Source organism: Callospermophilus lateralis, chromosome 5 (assembly GCF_048772815.1).
Source record: "Callospermophilus lateralis isolate mCalLat2 chromosome 5, mCalLat2.hap1, whole genome shotgun sequence".
Taxonomy (NCBI): Eukaryota; Metazoa; Chordata; class Mammalia; order Rodentia; family Sciuridae; genus Callospermophilus; species Callospermophilus lateralis.
In genome coordinates, this window is record NC_135309.1 from 146,981,361 (window position 1) to 147,000,667 (window position 19,307).

Below are 19,307 nucleotides of genomic sequence, written 5' to 3' on the forward strand. Positions count from 1 at the left end.
CTAGCACATGCGAGGTGCTGGGTTCGATCTGCAGCACCACATAAAAATAAATAAATAAAATAAATGTATTGTGTCCAACTATGAATTAAAAAAAAGTATAAAGTCCACTTAAATCCCTAAAAGTGCGCAATTAGGCCTCTTAGAGATGGAGAAGAAAGGGATAGAAAAAGGAAGAGGAAGGAAGAGGGAAGAGGGAGGAGGAGGGAGAAAGATGAGGGAAGAGGAGAAGGAGAAAGGTAAGTTATTTTATCCAGGGCACAAAAGATTAGCTATCAGTCAATTAAACATGTTCAATATCAGAGTTTGTTAATAGAGCCAGGTTTCACAGTCAATCCTAAATACATCTACTTCAATTAAATGTTTAGATAATCACATTTTTACATCATAGCAAACGTTTTCACAAGGATTAAAGAAGTTAAAAAGGAAATTTTTTGGATACTGTTAATGTTCCACATTTCATCTGAGTAATAATTACATAGACATATATATTTGTCAAAGTCTATATAGTTGTACACTTAAGATTTATTGATTGGGGCTGGAATTGTGACTCAGTGACTGAGTGCTTGCCTCATACATGTGAGGCCCTGGGTTCCATCCTCAGCATTATATAAAAAATAAATAAAAATTTTAAAATGCCCCCATTTGCTACTAAAAAAAAATTATTGATTGAAAAAAAGGTTTTTCATTTCATGTAAAGTATCTTAATAAAATTTTAATAAAGTACTATTGGCATAAAAATTTTTAACATTTTATTAAATCCTAGACCTTATGAGCTTCTAATGTATTTTTATATTTTATTGAACTTTTTAGAATAAAACTATTTTAATTAAAAAGCACTTGATGGGGGCTGGGATTGTGACTCCATGGTAGAGCGTTTGCCTAACATGTGTGAGTCACTGGGTTCGATTACAGCACCACATACAAATAAATAAATAAATAATTTCATAAACAATAAAAATATTTTAAAAAAAAAGCACTTGAGCCAGATGTGGTGGCATATGACTATAATCTTAGTAGCTCTGGAGGATGAGGCAGGAAGATCATGAGTTCAATGCCAGTTTCAGCAACCTAGTGAGCCCCCGTCTCAAAATAAAAAATAAAAAAGACTGGGATGTAGTTCAATGATTAAGCATACCTGGCTTCAATCCCTAGTCCCCCCGCCAAAAAAAAAGCACTTGAGCATTTAAAATACACAACAGTATATGTGACTTTCCATAATATAGTTGTTCTTGTAGCTTTAAGACAAGGAAAACCACAGCATGCCTTGTCTTTTACATGTTCTCACTTTCAAAAAGATAAACAGAACAAAAAATAAGAAAAACTTTAAAACATTTAGAAATGAAAGGTGGGAAAAAGGATTTGTGAAGCCTCAGAAACTGAAATTCACACTAACATTTACAAATCTTAATTGCATACAACCAAAAGATAATAATATTTTAGAAGGACAGAAAATAAGAAAGAAGCAAACATTTACCTCACCTTAAAGGGGTAAATACATTCTCATGCCACCGAATTGCTAGAAATGTTAACTTCAGGCATTCCCCAGAATAAAATGTAAATGAACACAGGCAGCAGTCACCAAATAACTGTAGATAAATTTAATATATTTTAGTATAAAATTAATATGAAAATAAATCAAGGTACAAAAAACATATTTCTCATCATAAATAAACAAATGAAAACTATTGGGACCCTGGTTATATTCCTTTTTTGTACCAGGGATTGAACCCAGGGGCACTTTATCACTGAGGTACATCATAGCATTTTTTAGTTTTATTGAGAGACAGGATCTTGCTAAATTGTTTTGAGCCTCACTAGTCACTGAGGCTGGCCTTAAATTTATAATCCTCCTGCCTCAGCCTCCCAAGTCCTTGGGATTACAGGTGTATACTACCACACCTGGCAATATATTTTTATTCTTAACATTAAATTAAAAACTAAGTAATTTTTTTTTTTTTTTTTTTTTTTTGGAGTCAGAGGCAGATCCCAAATGGGAAATCAGGTGGGGACTATTCGTGGAAGAGAGGTTTGGCGTTGGGGATTGAATCCAGGGTCCTACACATGCTAAGCATGTGCTCTACTACCCAGCAACAGTCCAGTCCAGTCCCTCAGGTTGTAGTTTATCTTCTCAAGAACTTCAATAAGGGGTAACAAAAAACTCTAGAGAAGAGGAAATAGTTCTGGTTTTTCTGTAGTACATGAGGATAATTATTGATTAAAATAACCTATGACAAACTTCAAAATGAGAGTATGAAATTCACAACACATAAAAAAATATTTATTTTGGGGGCAGTGGTTATAGCTCAGAGGTAGAGCACTTGCCTAGTATATGTGAGGCATTGGGTTCAATTCTTATCCTCGCATATAAATACATAAATAAACTAAAGGTCCATCACCAAATTTTTAAAAATTTCTTTTAATTTAATTTTTTAGTTATAGATGGACACAATATCTTTATTTTTTTGTTTATTTTTATATGGTGCTGAGGATCAAACCCAATGCCTCACATGTGCAGGGCAAGCGCTCTGTCACTGAGCCACACCCCCAGCCCTCCCAAAAAAACAAAAAATATTTATTTTTGAACACATAAATACTTATTAAGTTTATTTATTGCATAATATATACATGTATCAAATTACCACAATTTACCCCCATAAAATGCACAAATAGTATGTATCATTTTTTTTTTAAATTTTTAAAAATTAAACACTGCCATTTATTGTGACTATAAGTCAAAAGTTTTTCTTTTTTGGGGGGGGTGCGGGGGGCAGTGCTGGGGATTGAAACCAGGGTCTTATACATGTTCTGTAAGTAGTCAATTCTTAAATGGCTATTTTTCTCTTTTTTACTACTTTTAAATTATTTATATTACAGCATCACCGTAATTAGCAGTGGCAATAAAACTTCAAAATGCAATTTCTAATAACAGATTAGATGAGATGTTAAGCCACACATGCACAGTACCACACAGTTATATTAAATGTTTTATTTTTAGTTAATAAAACTTTAGTATTAAAAAGTTTATTTAATACCACCAATTCTAGCTTGACAAATTACAAAACAAGTTGTATTTTAAATTAGGGGGGAAAAGTTCTCATTTCTAATAATCACTTGTTTAAATGTGATTCAAGAAGTATATCTTATCCATACAATAATTTCACAACATCTATGATAATTGATTAGAGACGGACAACTATATCATCACACCCTCCACTAAATAGCTTCTCAGACAGGGTCTGTTCCTAGAGCCTGAGATCTCAACTCCTACCACATCGTCTGCTTTGGATTTTACCTCATTTTCTACAAAAACAGCATTCACTACAGCTTCTTTATCATCAGTGGAAGGCAAAAGAACTGCTTCTTCAGGTATGATCTGGGACCACTGACCCACCAATACGAGGCTTTTTGAAGATACAATATTCTTTAATTCCAAATATTCCCAAAGAAATACACATCCAGAAGGTGCTATGAGCAGAACTCTTTTTCCATTTCCAGAAACATACAAGTGTAGTCTTGAAGAGCTTCCTAATTAAAATAAAAATAAATATAAAATAAAACAAAACAAATCACCCAATTAAACCTCTAAGTCTAAATTCTCCTAGACTTCTTATATGGCATTAGGAACCCACTTATTGCAGAATGTTAGGCATGCAGACTTTTCTTCAAGTTTTATCTAGGTATCATAGATAAACATAGGTATCATAGAAAAACACTACCAAAAAATTTAAAAACATATATACAGAAACATATATATGCGCAAATGCACACAGAGATACATTTTCAAAATAATAGAAAAATGTTTCATCCTCTTTTCCTTTTATTTCTCCCAGTTAAACAAATCTAACAAACAAAAAGTCCCCACCTACAGAGGCTTTTATCATTTCCTTAGGCTGTTCAGTTACTTGTAGAGTTTTCAAACAATCTTGATCTTTGTTCCAAAGGAAAAGCTCCCCAGTGGTGAGTACCCCAGCCAACCAGGCATCTGCATTCAAAAGAAATGCAATTCTTAACCTAATGTTTCTCTTAATATTGCTCTAAGTTTTTAAAAAACACAGTAAGTCTAGCCTTTTAAAAATATCTGTATTACTTAACCATTACTGGATGTTGTCAGGACAAAAACATTCTTCAACAAAGTTTGCAGAGTAGGAATCTTCTTTGTTCTTCCTGACAGCAAATTAATCTCATTTATGAATTTACCATCCAAAAGAAAAACAGCTTCATTTTCCTAAGAAAAAAAAAACATGTGAAGGATTAGGTGATTCCAAAAATTAATTCAACTTCTTGTCTAATGTCTAAATAAATTATGCCAGAAGGGAAAACAAAATAACACTTAGGAAAGATTGTAGTTTGTATCACAAATCATAAAATAAACACTAAGGTTGCTATTCTATAGTAATTTAAAGATTTTTTATTCCATTTTAAAACTCTTATGGGCTGGGGGTGTGGCTCAGAGGTAGAGCTCTTCCCTAGCATGCATCCCCAACACTATAAAAAATAAGTAAGGTGGCCTAACAGCCACACTGAAATTTCTTTGAAATTTAACATTATAGGAGTATCTTCCAATTCTGCTAGCCAAAACTGTTTCCCACTGCTTAATCTCTTATCAGTTTTAAAAGTAGTATTGGTAAGTTTTTATATGATTTACTAGATTAACATGGATATGGCTTCAAAAATTCATAAACCCTTAACACAGATCATCTGTTGATTAGAACAAGTGAGCTGTTTATTTATTTACTTATTTTACTTTTTGATACAGAAGACTGATCCCAGGGACACTTTACCATTGAGCTACATCCCCAGACCTTTTTATTTTTTGACACTGAGTCTTGTTAACTTGCAGAAGTTGGTCTTGAACTTGTGATCCTCCTGCATCCGTCTCCCAAGTCACTGGGATCACAGGTGTGCACCACCATGCCCAGCAAAAGTAGGCTGTTTTGAATAAACCTTGGTTTTGTACATCCTGGAGCAGGGGTTTTCAAGGCATTTGTGAGACAGCAGCGGCAAGCAGCTCCTGAGAATCTGTCAGAAATGCAAACTACACAACCCTCCAAAAGATGCAAAGTTGGAAACTTGGTAGTGTTTTTGTTTTTTTTTTTTTTTTAATTTTAATTTGTTATATATGATAACAGAATGCATTACAATCCACATTACACATATAGAGCACAATTTTTCATATCTCTGGTTGTACACCACAATCTGTTTTAATAACCTGTCCAGATGATTCTGATATGTCACAAAGATTGAAAATGCCTGATAATTAGTGACAAAATTTCTCACAGGAAACTTGACATTTTATTTATTTCATTAATCACTATTTATTATATATAAAACACACACACACACACACACACACCACTTTCCCTAAGGTAAAGAACCTACATTAGATTTTATGAATGGTGTTCCTGGATTATTGACACATGTGGCTCATCTCTTCTGTCTTAGCTCTGATGAGCCAGAGTCATGAAAATCACAGTAGTAAGAAACACTCCAATATTCAACTAGAGGAGTTTCAGGAGACTAAACATTTCCTTTTGATATATACCATCTTACCCTACTTAAACATAACAAAGAAAAAATTTTTCTGAAAGTAAAAATTTTCTTCTAGACAGACCTAACTTTCTGAAACTAACTTGCTTGTAACAAAAACAAAACACAAACAAAACCCTGTTCAGGGGGCAAGAAATTCTCTAAAATTGCTGCTTGATTTCTTTGAGCTTCTAGGACATCCTATATCTTACAGAAAAAACACACACACTTAACATATATAAAACTGGTATTGTATGAACAAGGAAAAACTCACCTGTCCCAACCAGGAAATTCTAGGCCAGGGTTTTTTCTGCTTGATGCTTGTTGATGTCAAAACTTCTAATCTTATCTCCATGCTTGTTGAGATATCAATGGCTAATTAACCATTCATAAGATGCTGAAAATAATAGTAATAATAGTTTATTAAGCATCTAAATTTAGAATTTTCATAAAGTTTTGATAATTACTTTTTCAATAACTCAAGTAGGTTAACTCTTTTTAAAAAAAAAAAATATTTCTTAGTTGTCAGTGGACCTTTATTTTATTTACTTATATGCGGTGCTGAGAATCGAACACAGTAGCCTCACCCATGCTAGGCAAGTGCTCTACCAATGAGCCATAATCCCAGTCCTGTAAGTTAACACTTTAAGGTAAGAGACTGAGGAATCATTTAATATCTCATATCTTAAATAGCCAGGCAAAATGTATTTGGCCTCTTAATAAGTTATTTTTCATACAATAAAGATAAATATGAACTGAGAAAGATCCTGATGACAAAGTTTTTATCTATGTCATTTCCTTTGCTCACTGTGGCAGACTGCAGTTGGCAAAGATGGCTACAATAAAATCTATTTTTGGGGGGGGTACCCGGGATTGAACTCAGGAGTATTCAACCACTGAGGCACATCCCCAGCCCTATTTTGTGTTTTACTTAGAGACAGGGTCTCACTGAGTTGCTTACGTCTCATCATTGCTGAGGCTGGCTCTGAACTCAGGATCCTCCTCCTGCCTCAGCTTCCTGAGCAACTGGAATTATAGGTGTGCGCCACCGTGCCCAGCCCAAAATCTTGCATCTCAAATGCTTATACTGTGACTTTGATACATTTCCCACTGAGTGCTATGGTCTTTGCCTCCTCCTCTGATGTAGGGCCAGATTTTGTGATTATATGACTAAGAGAGTACAATGGAAGTGATGCTATGCATTTTCTAAGGCTAAATCATAAAAGATAATACACCTTCTACCTTGCTCCTAGGAATAATTACCCATGAAGCACCAATCACTACATAAGCCATCTAAAGCCCACAGCCCACCAAGCTGTGGGAAAGCCCCAACTAGCTCAAAGGAAAACAAAGTCCTGAGATAGCATGAAGTGAGAGATGCCTGACAAGCCCCACACTGAGTGGGGTGGGATGGCTATGGCAGAGGCCAAGAATAGTCCATTACAGACAAGCAGAATGAAGAGGATACTCAGGTGAAGGCCCTAAATGCATGAGGCATGAGAGTACAGGCAGACTGGGAGAGCATAATCTTGGGAGAATGGCCATTAGGAGAATCTTGGAAGGATGATCACACAGTTGGACAGCCCTGCACAGTAAGCTAGAGCTCAAGTAGAAAGAGGACACAGAAATCATTGTGAAAGGGAGTTTCACTGACTCAACTAAGAATAACTGAGCATCAAAATGAATTATAAGCTGGTGCAGTATCACTTGCCTATAGTCTCACCTATTTGAGAGGCTTAGGCAGCATGATCACTTGAGTCCAGAAGTCTGACACCAGTCTGGGCAACAAAGCAAGACCCCATCTCTAAAAACAAACAAAATATTATACTAATGTATTAAAATAGGAAACTGAATCCACAAAAATAAATAAATATGACATTTGATGGAAAACAAGATATTTGCATAGAAGCAGACTCCATGTAATCTAATAACCAAAATGAATGCTATTAGAAATGGGACAAATGGAAATCATGTGCCAACTAATAGGTGAAATGAGAAGACCTCTGGACATATGTTGTAAAAATGTATAACCTGAATCCAATCAAAAGGAAACATCAGATAAGCCCAAACTAAGGGATGTTACAAAATAACTGATCTATAAGCTTCAAAGGTATCAAGGTCATGAAAGTCATGAAAAGGCTGAGGAAACAGTCCCAAAAAGACCAGATGACTAAATGTAACTGTAGACTTCATTATATTATAAAGAGTAATATAATGGACAACTGGGAAAACTCAAAAATGAAGAGAAACTAGGAATTCAATGGTTGTGATGCATTAGTTTTCTCATGCGAATGGTTTTCCTGCAGTTAGGCAGGAGAATATTCTTGTGTATTTTTTTAAAAAACTACACACTAAACATTTAAGACCTTAGGTTCAATCTCTACCCCATTAAAAAAAGAAAAGAAAAAGAAAAAGAAAAAGAAAAAAGGAATGTGTTTGAAGGAACACATTTGGGATAGTGAGCAATAAGTGCTCAACATGTTATAGCTTACTAATGATTATATTGATAAAAGTGGCAGATGTGGAAAGTTACCATTTTGCAAACATTATAGGAAACCTGATTCTCGGGCCACATTTATCAACACAGATGCTAAATCAAGCAGAGTAGAAGTCAGTAATCTGATAAGGAACAGGATATTTACATAGTCTGCAAGTATCTCCCTACTAATTACTTATTAATTTGAAAAGAAAAACTAGCAGTACAATGGAGAAAAGGGATAACATCTTAACCATATAAGGGGTAGACATGATGCTCTTCTAGATGTTATCATCTGAAAAAGGACATATTTGCTTATATAGTATTCCAACCTCAAAATGCTAATCTAAGTCTATTCATTAAAAAAAAATTCAGAAAAATGACACCAAATAATGGGTTATAATTTCTTAAAAATGTCAGTGTCATGAGAAACAAAGGTTCAGGAGTTGTTTCAAATTAAACATGATTGGGACTGGGACTGTAACTCAGTGGTGGAGCACTTGCCTAGCATGCGTGAGGCACTGAGTTTGATCCTCAGCACCACATAAAAATAAACAAATAAAATAAAGGCAGTCTGTCCATCTACAACTACAAAAAAAAATTAAATTAAACATGATTAACTATACAAGGTAAGTAAATGGAATAATACTCTGTACTGCATCCTGTAACAGAAAAGAAAATACGCTATAAAGAACATTATTCTGGGCGGCTGAAGTTGTGGTTCAGTGGTAGAGTGCTTGCCTAGAATGTTCGAGGCACTGGGTTCGATTCTCAGCACCACATAAAATAAATAAATAAAATATTGTGTCTATATACAGCTAAAAATATTTAAAAAAAAAAGAACATCATTCTGAGACAGGTGTGTGCAATGGCACATGCCTGTAATCCCAGCAGCTCAGGAGGCCAAGCAAGTCAGGAGGATTAAGAGTTCAAAGCCAGCCTCAGCAAAAGGGAGGCAGCTAGGCAACTTAGTGAGCCCTTGTTCATAAATAAAAATATAAAATAGGATATGGTACCAGTACCATGCTGTTCAAGAGCTAAGTAATGTTTTGAACAACCAATAATAAATAAATAAATATATATATTTTATATATATATATATATATATATAAAATAGGGATGGAAATGTGGATCAGTGGTCCAGTGCCCCTGATTCAATCCCTGGTACCTACCTCCAAAAAGCATTATTCTGACAACTGGCAAAATTAGAATATAAACTACAACAGAGATAAAAGTGATGTGCCAATGCTAAATTTTCCAAATTTGACAATTGTACTTGATTATAAAAAAGAGCATCATTGCTCTAAGGAAATACATGTTATATTGAGTATTATAAAGATGAATAGATGAATGCATCACATACCCAACCCACTCTCAAATAGTTTAGAAAAAAAAAAGTATTTTGAAAGTCAAAATAGCTTCTAGATAGCATGTGTATGCACATGTATAAACAGAATAAAACATGAACAAAGATAAACTGGCTAATCTGGGGGGGAAAAGTAGAGTACTTTAAATTATTCTTTTCTGTAAATGTGAAATTATTTTAAAATAATTTAAAAAGACAATTGGGGAAAATTGAACATGATTCAATAAGACATTAGAATATATCAGTGGCTATTCTAACAGACTAAGTCTAGTAGTTTACTGGATGGTGTTAAGGAATTAATGTTAATTTTGGTATGGCATATATGTATATATTTTTTAAAAAGGAGTCCTTACATCTTCTAGGTATCACAGATACAGTATATACTTAAGAATCTACCTGAGGGATTTGCTTTAAGATACTCCGATACTCCAGACGATATAGGATCTTCAACTAAAACATAAAGGAAAAAGATAGTTAATCACTTTAGATTTTGAGGATGGAGCCATGAGGACTTGACGGATGGCCTTCCATCTTGAAGAACTCTAAAAATCACCTCCTGTTATATAGCAGCTGTTTCTGCTACATACTGCACTGCCTCTCAAAACACTAATGTTAGTGGATGTTTAAAAACAAATGTCACCAAACAAAAATAAAATTAAAGAAAAATCGATCACACAAAATATATTAGGAGGAGTAATACAATACAAAGGTCTACAGGGGCCACCTTTCTTGAAAACAAATCGGTGAATGTAATTTCAAAGGACTAATTCAAGTTCTGCTTTCCACCGCAGACACCCTAGGAAATCGCATCCATACCTCAGTGTTCAATTTACCACCAACCAGGGTCACCAATCGGTCTCCAGGTGACGCTGCGGCAGCAGTCACCCCAAGAAACCCTCGGGGGCGTCCCTCGGGGCCTACGAAAAGGCTCGGCTGCAACCAAGAGGTGCAGGGGTGCGGGCCCGGGCCTCCCGCAGGCACGCAGGGGGACCTCGCTGTCTAAGGACCCGGCGCCGCAGCGCGAAGGGACCAGGGCCAGGGTGGCGGGGGACCTGCTGAGGAGGCTGGCGGACAACAGGAGGGCGGCCGCATCGCTAGGGGCCAGGGCCTGGTCGGAGGCGGGAGACCGCAAGGGCGAGGGAGGCCTCGGACGCGCACGGCGGGAGGTACGTCCGGACCTAGAATGCCCCGGGCGGGCAGCGCGGGGCGGAGGCCGGGGGCCTGCGGGAGAGACGTGCGGGTGGTTACCTGCACCAGGGACGGGCTCCTCCACGGCTACGGCGGGGACGCGGTCCCGTGGCTGCAGACTCTCGGCGGAAAGCGCCCCTACGCGAGCCCGCGTCCTGGAGACGGTGGGCGGGGCCGTGCGGCGCTGCTCCGAAAGGCGGGTCCTCCTCCTGGCTCCGCCTTCCTGCTCCTCCTCCACCAGCCCCGGGGACCCCGCCCCTCGTCCTGCGCGCCCGCGGGCCGCCGGCCCCCCAGTCCTGGGTCTCCTCCTTCGTCCGCCCCGCCCGCATCAGCTTGCTGTGGCCCAACTGTCTTGGGCTCCCCATCCGTGCCTCCCTCTGATACTACTCTTCCCCTGCCCAGGCATTGTGCAGAGGTTTGCAGGAGAACCCTCCACAAGCCCGAAAATAAAGGGGTCGTGCACTGCCCTCCAAGACCACATAGGCACCTTAGAACACCCTAGAAAACATTTTCCTGGACGAATAATGGTAGTGAGCATTTTTTCGTGTATTTATGGGCCATTCGTATTTCTTCTTTTTTGAGAGGGTCTATTCAAATCATTTCCCCATTTAAAAAAAAAATTGTTTGCTTTTTTGTGATTAAGTTCTTTTTATGTTCTAGACATTAACCTTCCGTCTGATGGATACCTGTTAAATATATTCTCTTATTCTGTAGGTTCTTCACTCTGGATTGTTTCCTTTGCAGAGGTAGCCCCATTTCTCGGTTTGGGCTTTTGTTTCCTGTGCTTTTGGAGTCCTATCCAGAAAACCATTAGCTGTAAAAATCAGTATTTCCCCCATTTCCCTCTAGTCATTTCAGAGTTTCAGGTCTTCCATTCATGTTAAGCTGAGTTTTGTAGAGTGTACGAGATAGGGGTTAAGTTTTAATATTCTGCATGTGGATGGAATATACAGTATTCCTAGCACCAACTGTTGATGAAGTTATTCTCTCTCCAATATGTGCTTTCGGCACCTTTGCTGTATATGCATGTATATTTCTAGGTTCTCTGTTCTGTCTTATTGGTATACATTGCTGTTGTTATGCTATGTTGTTATGGTTATTATGGTTTTGTAATATATCTTCAAATCAGCTCAGAAGCCTCCAGAGCTTTTTTTTTCCCCCTCAAGAATATTCAGGATCTTTTTTGCTTCATGAATTTTAGCATTCTGTTTTCTAGTTCTGTGAACAATGTCATTGGTATTTTGCTGGGAATTACATTTTGTAGCTCACTTTGGGTAGTGTGGAAGAAAATAACAATTCTGAGGAGATAAGAAAATGACTCTGAGCCAAATATGAGTGGATCATGCTCTGAGAACTCAAGTTACCTGGAAAGACATATATTTTAGTCAGCTTTTTGTTGCTGTGACCAAAAGATATGACAAGAACAACAAAGAGGATGCAAATTTATTTGGGGTTCCTGGTTTTTGAAGGCTCAGTCCATGGACAGCTGACTCCATTGCTTTATGCCTAAGGTGAGGCAGCACATCATACTGAAAGAACATGATGGAGGAAGGCTGCTCAGGACATGGCAATCAGGAATCAGAGCTAGCTCTGCTCAACAGAGACAAAAGTCCACAGGGACCCACCTCCTCTAGCTATATCCCACCTTCCCACAGTTACCACCCAGTGAATCACATCAGTTAGTTAATCCATTAATTAGGTTACACATCTTATAATTGTTTCTCCTCTGAAAATTCACTCATTGTCTCACACATGAGCTTTTGGGAGATATCAACATAGTTCCCTTGAAGGAGATTACACAGCTTTTATAGTCCCAAAAGAATGTAAGTGGTTTTATCAAATAAACTACAAAGGGTCAGGGAGGGATTTCCTATGAGATTCAAATGTTGTTTTCCAGAAGGCAGGGGAAATCCTCTACAGGATCAAATGGCATATCACTCCCAGACATAAGGCTGGGAGAGATCAGAAGTCCATCAATCTTTGCATATTTATCTAGTGGTCACAGAAATGCTAGGTCAAGACATAGAGGTTACAAAACTGTAATCTAAAAGAACTATGGTGACACATGCATATAATCCCTAAGACTCAGGAGGCTGAGGCAGGAAGAGCACAAGTTTGAGCCTAGCCTCAATATCCTTCAGGGACTCAGACCTTAGGAAACAGATTTGGGATCCTAGCAGGTGAAAAAAGATGCAAAGTGTAGTTGGGATAGTAGCATGCCTTATTCAGAGATGGCAGCTACCCACATCTCCCTGAGTCTTTCCACAGGCCTTTTTACATGCAGGCCAGAGAAGTCATGGTGGAACAGTTTACATAAATTAGCACATGTTTATAAGCCGATGTTTATGATCTTGAGTACATATGCTAAATCAGGGTACTTTGACCTTGACCACATACTAGAGCATAGCTGGCTGGAAGTATCAATGAGGGAGCATAAATATAGTCATCTTGGGCCTGCCCTACAATCTACCCCCTTTAGGAATTCTTGCCATAAAATTTACATGGCTGATGTCTTCTCTAATGACTCCTTAGTAAGGAGGGTAGAGCCCTGCAGCCACAGGCTACAACAACAGTATTAAGCTGCAGCATAAAACCAGAAGATAAGCCCTATCCCCATGATTACTAAAAACCATCACCAGTTTCATCCTTTATTGAAGTGACAACAAAAGTCCTTTTCAGGCACATCTAGTTGTCAAGGGATATAGGCTGGATTTGCCAGGGTAATGCAGGAGCAGAACTCATAGGCACTTCAGTACATAACCAGCAGACAGAGGTGTTTCCTACTTTGGTGTAGGTGTGTGCCCGTTCCACAATGGTTGGCAAGGACACACCTACAGCCAAAAGGACAAAGCAGTTACAGACACTTGTACATGTAAATCATGTCCATCTGGGAGAATGCATGCCAGTTTTGAGTCCCAGGAAAACACAGTGGTCACCTAGGACAACTTCTCTGAGCCATGAAACCACTCTTTATAGCTTGATCCTGGACTTCAGCAGGCTCTGTGTGTATAAGCACTGGGAAACTCATAATTGTCTAAAGGGAAATGACAGAAGTGCCCTTTAATCTGTTTCTCATCTGTGGGACTTAGCTAAGTAACATGTACCCAGGGGTACCATTCACTAGTTGTCCACGGTGTCACAAGGAGATCACATTCCAAAATTTCCCCCACGGGAAAGGCTAACAGGGCCATCCAATGGCGGGGGGCAGCGTTTGTCCAGCACCATGTCCAATCTACAGTTTGCCTCCAATTCAAGAGAACAGGCAAGAGAACATTCCCTTGCTACCCAAACCCAGTTTTAAATAAAACATCCTTCATTGTCACCTGGACCTTTATTGGTGCTTCTATGCAAAATCCCCACAGAAATTGGTGTCCCTTGTTGGAGATGCTCATTCAAAGCTCACACAGCTGCCCCAAAACATTGTGCCCACCCCTTCTAGAAGGTGAGCTGACTCCAGTTTTGAGTTCTTGCTTAAGCAGGTCAATATATTGTTTTGTCATGCCTGCAGTCTATGGGTAATAAGAGATGTGCAGCGTCCATAGAATCTATAACTGAAATGCCTATCACTGCACATCCTGGCCCATGAAATGGGTGCCTTGATCACTCTCTATTGGCCATACCAAGGCCTTTAACACCTGTCAGGGCACGAGTTGTAGTACACTGATTCATTTGGCCACTAGGTCAGGCAAACAAAACCCTGTGGTCCTATCAATTGCCATTAAGGTGAACATGGCCCTCTCTGACTTTCAGTAAAGGGACGATGTAGTCAATCTGCCATCATATCAAGGAGGTGTGTTCACAATTTACCTGGTTTTCTGTAGCTCCAAATGGTGAGGGTGAGAACACTCCTGCATGTCTATCAGCGTGCTCCATATTAAAGGCTACATTGTACATGGTTTTTCATCTTCATGCTGCAGGCGGCAGTGCAACCAAATCGCCAGGTTTCTGGGAAGTGCCCACTATAATCACTGCACCCTAGACAAAGCATCTGCTTCATCATTCCCTGTGCTAGTCAGGAGTGCATGTCAGTTACATGCACTACAGTTACATCTTTTTCATGGCCTGTGGCCTAAAGGTCTTGCCATATAGCTTCACTCCAGAGTCCAATGTGCTAAATGATGAATGAGTGATTGAAGAAATAAAGGGGAATTTAAAAATATCTAGCAACCACTGAAAATGATAACACACAAACCAAAATCTGTGGGAAACAGCAAAAGCAGTCAAGACAGAGAAGGTTTAAAGCAGTCATGACAGAGAAGGTTTTTTTTATATATATTTATTTTTTAATTGTAGTTGGACACAGTACCTCATTTATTTATTTTTATGTGGTGCTGAGGATCAAACCCAGGGTCCCGTGCATGCGAGGCGAGTGCTCTGCTGCTGAGCCACAACCCCACCCCTAAGAGGCAGAAGTTTATAACAATAAATACATACATTATAAAAATAGAAAGATCTCATATAAACAGCCTAATAATGCATCTAAAAGCCTTAGAAAAGAAGAACAGGGCTGGGGATATGGCTCAAGTGGTGGTATGCTCACCTTCATACACGAGGCACTGGTTTCGATTCTCAGCACCACATAAAAACAAAATAAAGATATTGTGTCCATCTAAAACTAAAAAATAAATATTTTTAAAAAAGAAAAGTAAGAATATATCAAACCAAAATTGATAGAAGGGAAGAAATAATACAAACCAAAGCATAAATAACTAAGAGCAAATATAAAAAATGTACAAAAGATGAATGAAGCAAAGTTGAGTTTTTGCAAGGATAAACAAAATGGACAAACATTTAGCTATACTAATCAAGAAAAAGAGGAGATCCAAATAAATAAAATTAGAGGTGAAAAGGAGACATTACAACTAAAACCAGAAAAATACAGAGGATGTTAAAAACTACTATGAGAGATCCAACATGGCAGCGGGCAGCGAGGCAGCACTTTCAATACCCCCTCAGGGATGGGGTCAGAAAGACGCATATACACTTAGATTCTACTTTCAGAGAATCTCCTAGCAAAATTCCACTGAAGAGAGACCGTCCGGGAGTTACTAGGATTTTTGGAAGTGACAGCTTGCCCCAGAGGAGTGAATCCCCGCCACGAGACGCAGAGGTCCAGATCCGCCAGCTGCTGTCCGTGCGCCACAGTGCGCCCCCCCCCCTCCCCAGCCACCGTGACTGGGTGGCTAGCCAGCTTGGCAGGAAGAGGTCTTTAGCCAAGTCTTCATGAAACAGCAAGCCGGGAGCTGAGGCCAACTGGGGACGGACCAGTCCCACCCCTCCCTTCGGACACTCCGGCAAGGAGCCTGGGGCCCGCCATAGCAGAGAGGTGGCGTCATCGGAGTTCGGCCAACTTCATTCCCAGCTGAATCCACTTTAGCAGGTGTGAGACTCCCACCCCATCCAGATACAAGCAGCCAGGAAACCTCAGGGATCTCTCCGGGGGCGTGTCTGTAGGGAAGCAGAGGGGATTCCCGACCCCCAAACCCCCGTATCACCAGCAGCGACTCCCAAGGTCTTAGCCGCCAGTTTACCACAGCACTGGGGCTTAAATGGGATGCGCGGTGGGGCTGCAAGTGTAACTAGATCTCTGGGGAACCGCTTCTGGTGAACAGGACCTGGCTGGCTGGCTGGCTGGCTGACAGGAGGAAGAGAGGGAAGGGCCGGAGAAGTGAAACGGCTCTGGACTGACAAGACTGTGACTTCCAGGAGCCGCCTTACAGGGATTGCTATCAGCACGTAGAGGGCAGAAGCTCCACTCGGAGGGCACAGCTCCGCCTACTGGAAGAGAAGAAAATGGATCTCTAAGACTCCAATTTTTTTTTCTTCTTGTCTCTCTGTTCCTTTCTCCCCTTTTCCTTCTTTCTTTCTTTCCCGTTTCAAGTTTTATTGTTCTTTTCATTCTCCTCTAATCTATCTATCTCTCTCTCCTTCTTTCTTTTTAAGAGCACCTTCCTTCACCTACCCCCCAACTTTCATCCCAAGCAATACGTCTTCCATTACGTGTAATTGTCTAAATGCAAATAGGTGAATGTTTCGAGGCTGTCTATAGGGCTCCTAAATACTTAGCTACTACCAACACCCTGATCCATAGATTTCAAGCCAAAGTTAATCAAAAGGGATAAAGAGGGACACTATGTACTGCTCAAGGGAACCATACACCAACAAGACATAACAATCATAAATATATATGCCCCAAACAATGGTGCAGCTATGTTCATCAAACAAACTCTTCTCAAGTTCAAGAGTCTAATAGACCACCATACAATAATCATGGGAGACTTCAACACACCTCTCTCACCACTGGACAGATCTTCCAAACAAAAGTTGAATAAGGAAACTATAAAACTCAATAACACAATTAATAACCTAGACTTAATTGACATATATAGAATATACCACCCAACATCAAGCAGTTACTGTTGGAGACCAGCTCCAACAGGGGGTCTCAGGAGATGAACGGATGGTGAGGAGTCGGCGAAAGAGGGGTGGAGAAACAACACAGACACCAAAGTGCAGGTGTTGATCCCAATCTTTACTTGTGAAGTTGATCATATATACTTTTCATTTTGGCAGGCTCACAGTACTTTGTGGTTACAAAACAGGAATCATTATTCAAAGAAACAAAATATTACCTAGCTACAATCAGAATAGAAGAATGTATCTTGGCTTATGCATAAGCAAACATTTGTACTTTCAGTTCAGTTCGTGTTTTGCTTTGAGCTGTTTCTGCTTAGTTAACTTTTAATAATAATTACAAATGTCCCAAACTATTGGCCTATACCTCGACTATTCTTTCTTGACTTACTGACTGGAACCGGTGCCATGATTATGGCAAGTGGTTGACTTGTTATTAATTTTAATCAAACAAGAGTAAGAGCACAAACCATTGTGCACAGGAACAAGAACAAGTTGCCCAGTACTAAGCACTAATCTGTCTTCTTAACATTAATTTTTCTTCTCTAGATTTTAATTTAATTTCTCAAAAAATTCCTTGACAGGAATACAGGGAGTTTTTCATTAGACATTAACAATTTACACTCCACAGCTGAATCATTGCATTTAGAGCAAACAGATCGATTCTTTAGAAGTAGTTGCATTAATTGGGAAAGTCATGTTTTTTTCCTTCATACTTAATGGTCATATGAGAAGTCACAACTATACTTATTAAAGGAATACAAAAACAAATCAACCCATTCCCAGAAACATACTGCGCTCCTCCAGAGGATGGACGCCTTGCGCCATCCACCTCAGTAGGGCCTTGCCATTGCCTGAGTCAGGGGAGGGGCGCAGCAAGTTACATTTTTTTCTCAGCAGCACATGGATCCTTCTCAAAAATAGATCATATATTATGTCACAGGGCAACTCTTAGACAATATAAAGGAGTAGAGATAATACCATGCATCTTATATGATCATAATGGAATGAAACTGAAAATCAACGATAAAAGAAGGAAGGAAAAATCATGTATCACTTGGAGAATGAACAATAGGTTACTGAATGATCAAGGGATTATAGAAGACATAAAAGAGGACATTAAAAAATTCTTAGAGATAAATGAAAACACAGACACAACATATCAGAATCTATGGGACACATTGAAAGCAGTTCTAAGAGGAAAATTTATTGCTTGGAGTTCATTCCAAAAAAAGAAAAAAACAACAAATAAATGATCTCATACTTCATCTCAAAATCCTAGAAAAAGAAGAGCAAAACAACAGCAAAAGAAGTAGAAGGCAAGAAATAATTAAAATCAGAGCTGAAATTATTGAAATCGAAACAAAAGAAACAATTGAAAAAATTGACAAAACTAAAAGTTGGTTCTTTGAAAAAATAAATAAAATCGACAGACCCTTAGCCATGCTAACGAAGACAAGAAGAGAGAGAACTCAAATTACTAGCATATGGGATGAAAAAGGCAATATCACATCAGACACTTCAGAAATACAGAAGATAATCAGAAATTATTTTGAATCCTTATACTCCAATAAAATAGAAGATAGTGAAGGCATCGATAAATTTCTTAAGTCATATGATCTGCCCAGATTGAGTCAGGAGGATACAGACAACCTAAATAGACCAATATCAATTGAGGAAATAGAAGAAACCATCAAAAGCCCAGGACCGGATGGGTATACAGCAGAGTTTTACAAAACCTTTAAAGAGGAACTAATACCAATACTTTTCAAGCTATTTCAGGAAATAGAAAGAAGGAGAACTTCCAAATTCATTCTACAAAGCCAACATCACCCTGATTCCTAAACCAGACAAAGACACTTCAAAGAAAGAAAACTACAGACCAATATCTCTAATGAACCTAGATGCAAAAATCCTCAATAAAATTCTGGCGAATCAGATACAAAAACATATCAAAAAAATTGTGCACCATGACCAAGTAGGATTCATCCCTGGGATGCAAGGCTGGTTCAATATATGGAAATCAATAAATGTTATTCACCACATCAATAGAAAAGGACTGACAAGACTGAGAGACTTCCAGGAGCCAGTTCTTAAAAATAAGAACCATATGATCATCTCGATAGATGCAGAAAAAGCATTCGACAAAGTACAGCATCCCTTTATGTTTAAAACTCTAGAAAAACTAGGGATAACAGGAACATACCTCAATATTGTAAAAGCAATCTATGCTAAGCATCAGGCTAGCATCATTCTGAATGGAGAAAAATTGAAGGCATTCCCTCTAAAATCTGGAACAAGACAGGAATGCCCTCTCTCACCACTTCTGTTCAACAT

At 38.8% G+C, this 19,307-nt stretch overlaps 1 protein-coding gene across 1 annotated transcript in view; it reads right to left on the reverse strand.

Annotated features, from left to right (window-relative positions):
- Positions 1 to 10,694, reverse strand: part of Cplane1 (ciliogenesis and planar polarity effector complex subunit 1) — a 133,526-nt gene extending 122,832 nt beyond the window's left edge. Inside the window, exons 1-8 of the mRNA XM_076857385.2 lie at positions 10,617 to 10,694; positions 9,765 to 9,818; positions 7,250 to 7,330; positions 5,801 to 5,923; positions 4,093 to 4,225; positions 3,863 to 3,982; positions 3,293 to 3,525; positions 1,480 to 1,586 (exon numbers count right to left, since the gene is read on the reverse strand). Of these exons, the coding sequence (XP_076713500.2) occupies positions 1,480 to 1,586; positions 3,293 to 3,525; positions 3,863 to 3,982; positions 4,093 to 4,225; positions 5,801 to 5,881 (674 nt within the window). The 5' untranslated portion in view covers positions 5,882 to 5,923; positions 7,250 to 7,330; positions 9,765 to 9,818; positions 10,617 to 10,694. The remainder of the gene's footprint in view (positions 1 to 1,479; positions 1,587 to 3,292; positions 3,526 to 3,862; positions 3,983 to 4,092; positions 4,226 to 5,800; positions 5,924 to 7,249; positions 7,331 to 9,764; positions 9,819 to 10,616) is intronic.
- Positions 10,695 to 19,307: the final 8,613 nt, after the last annotated feature.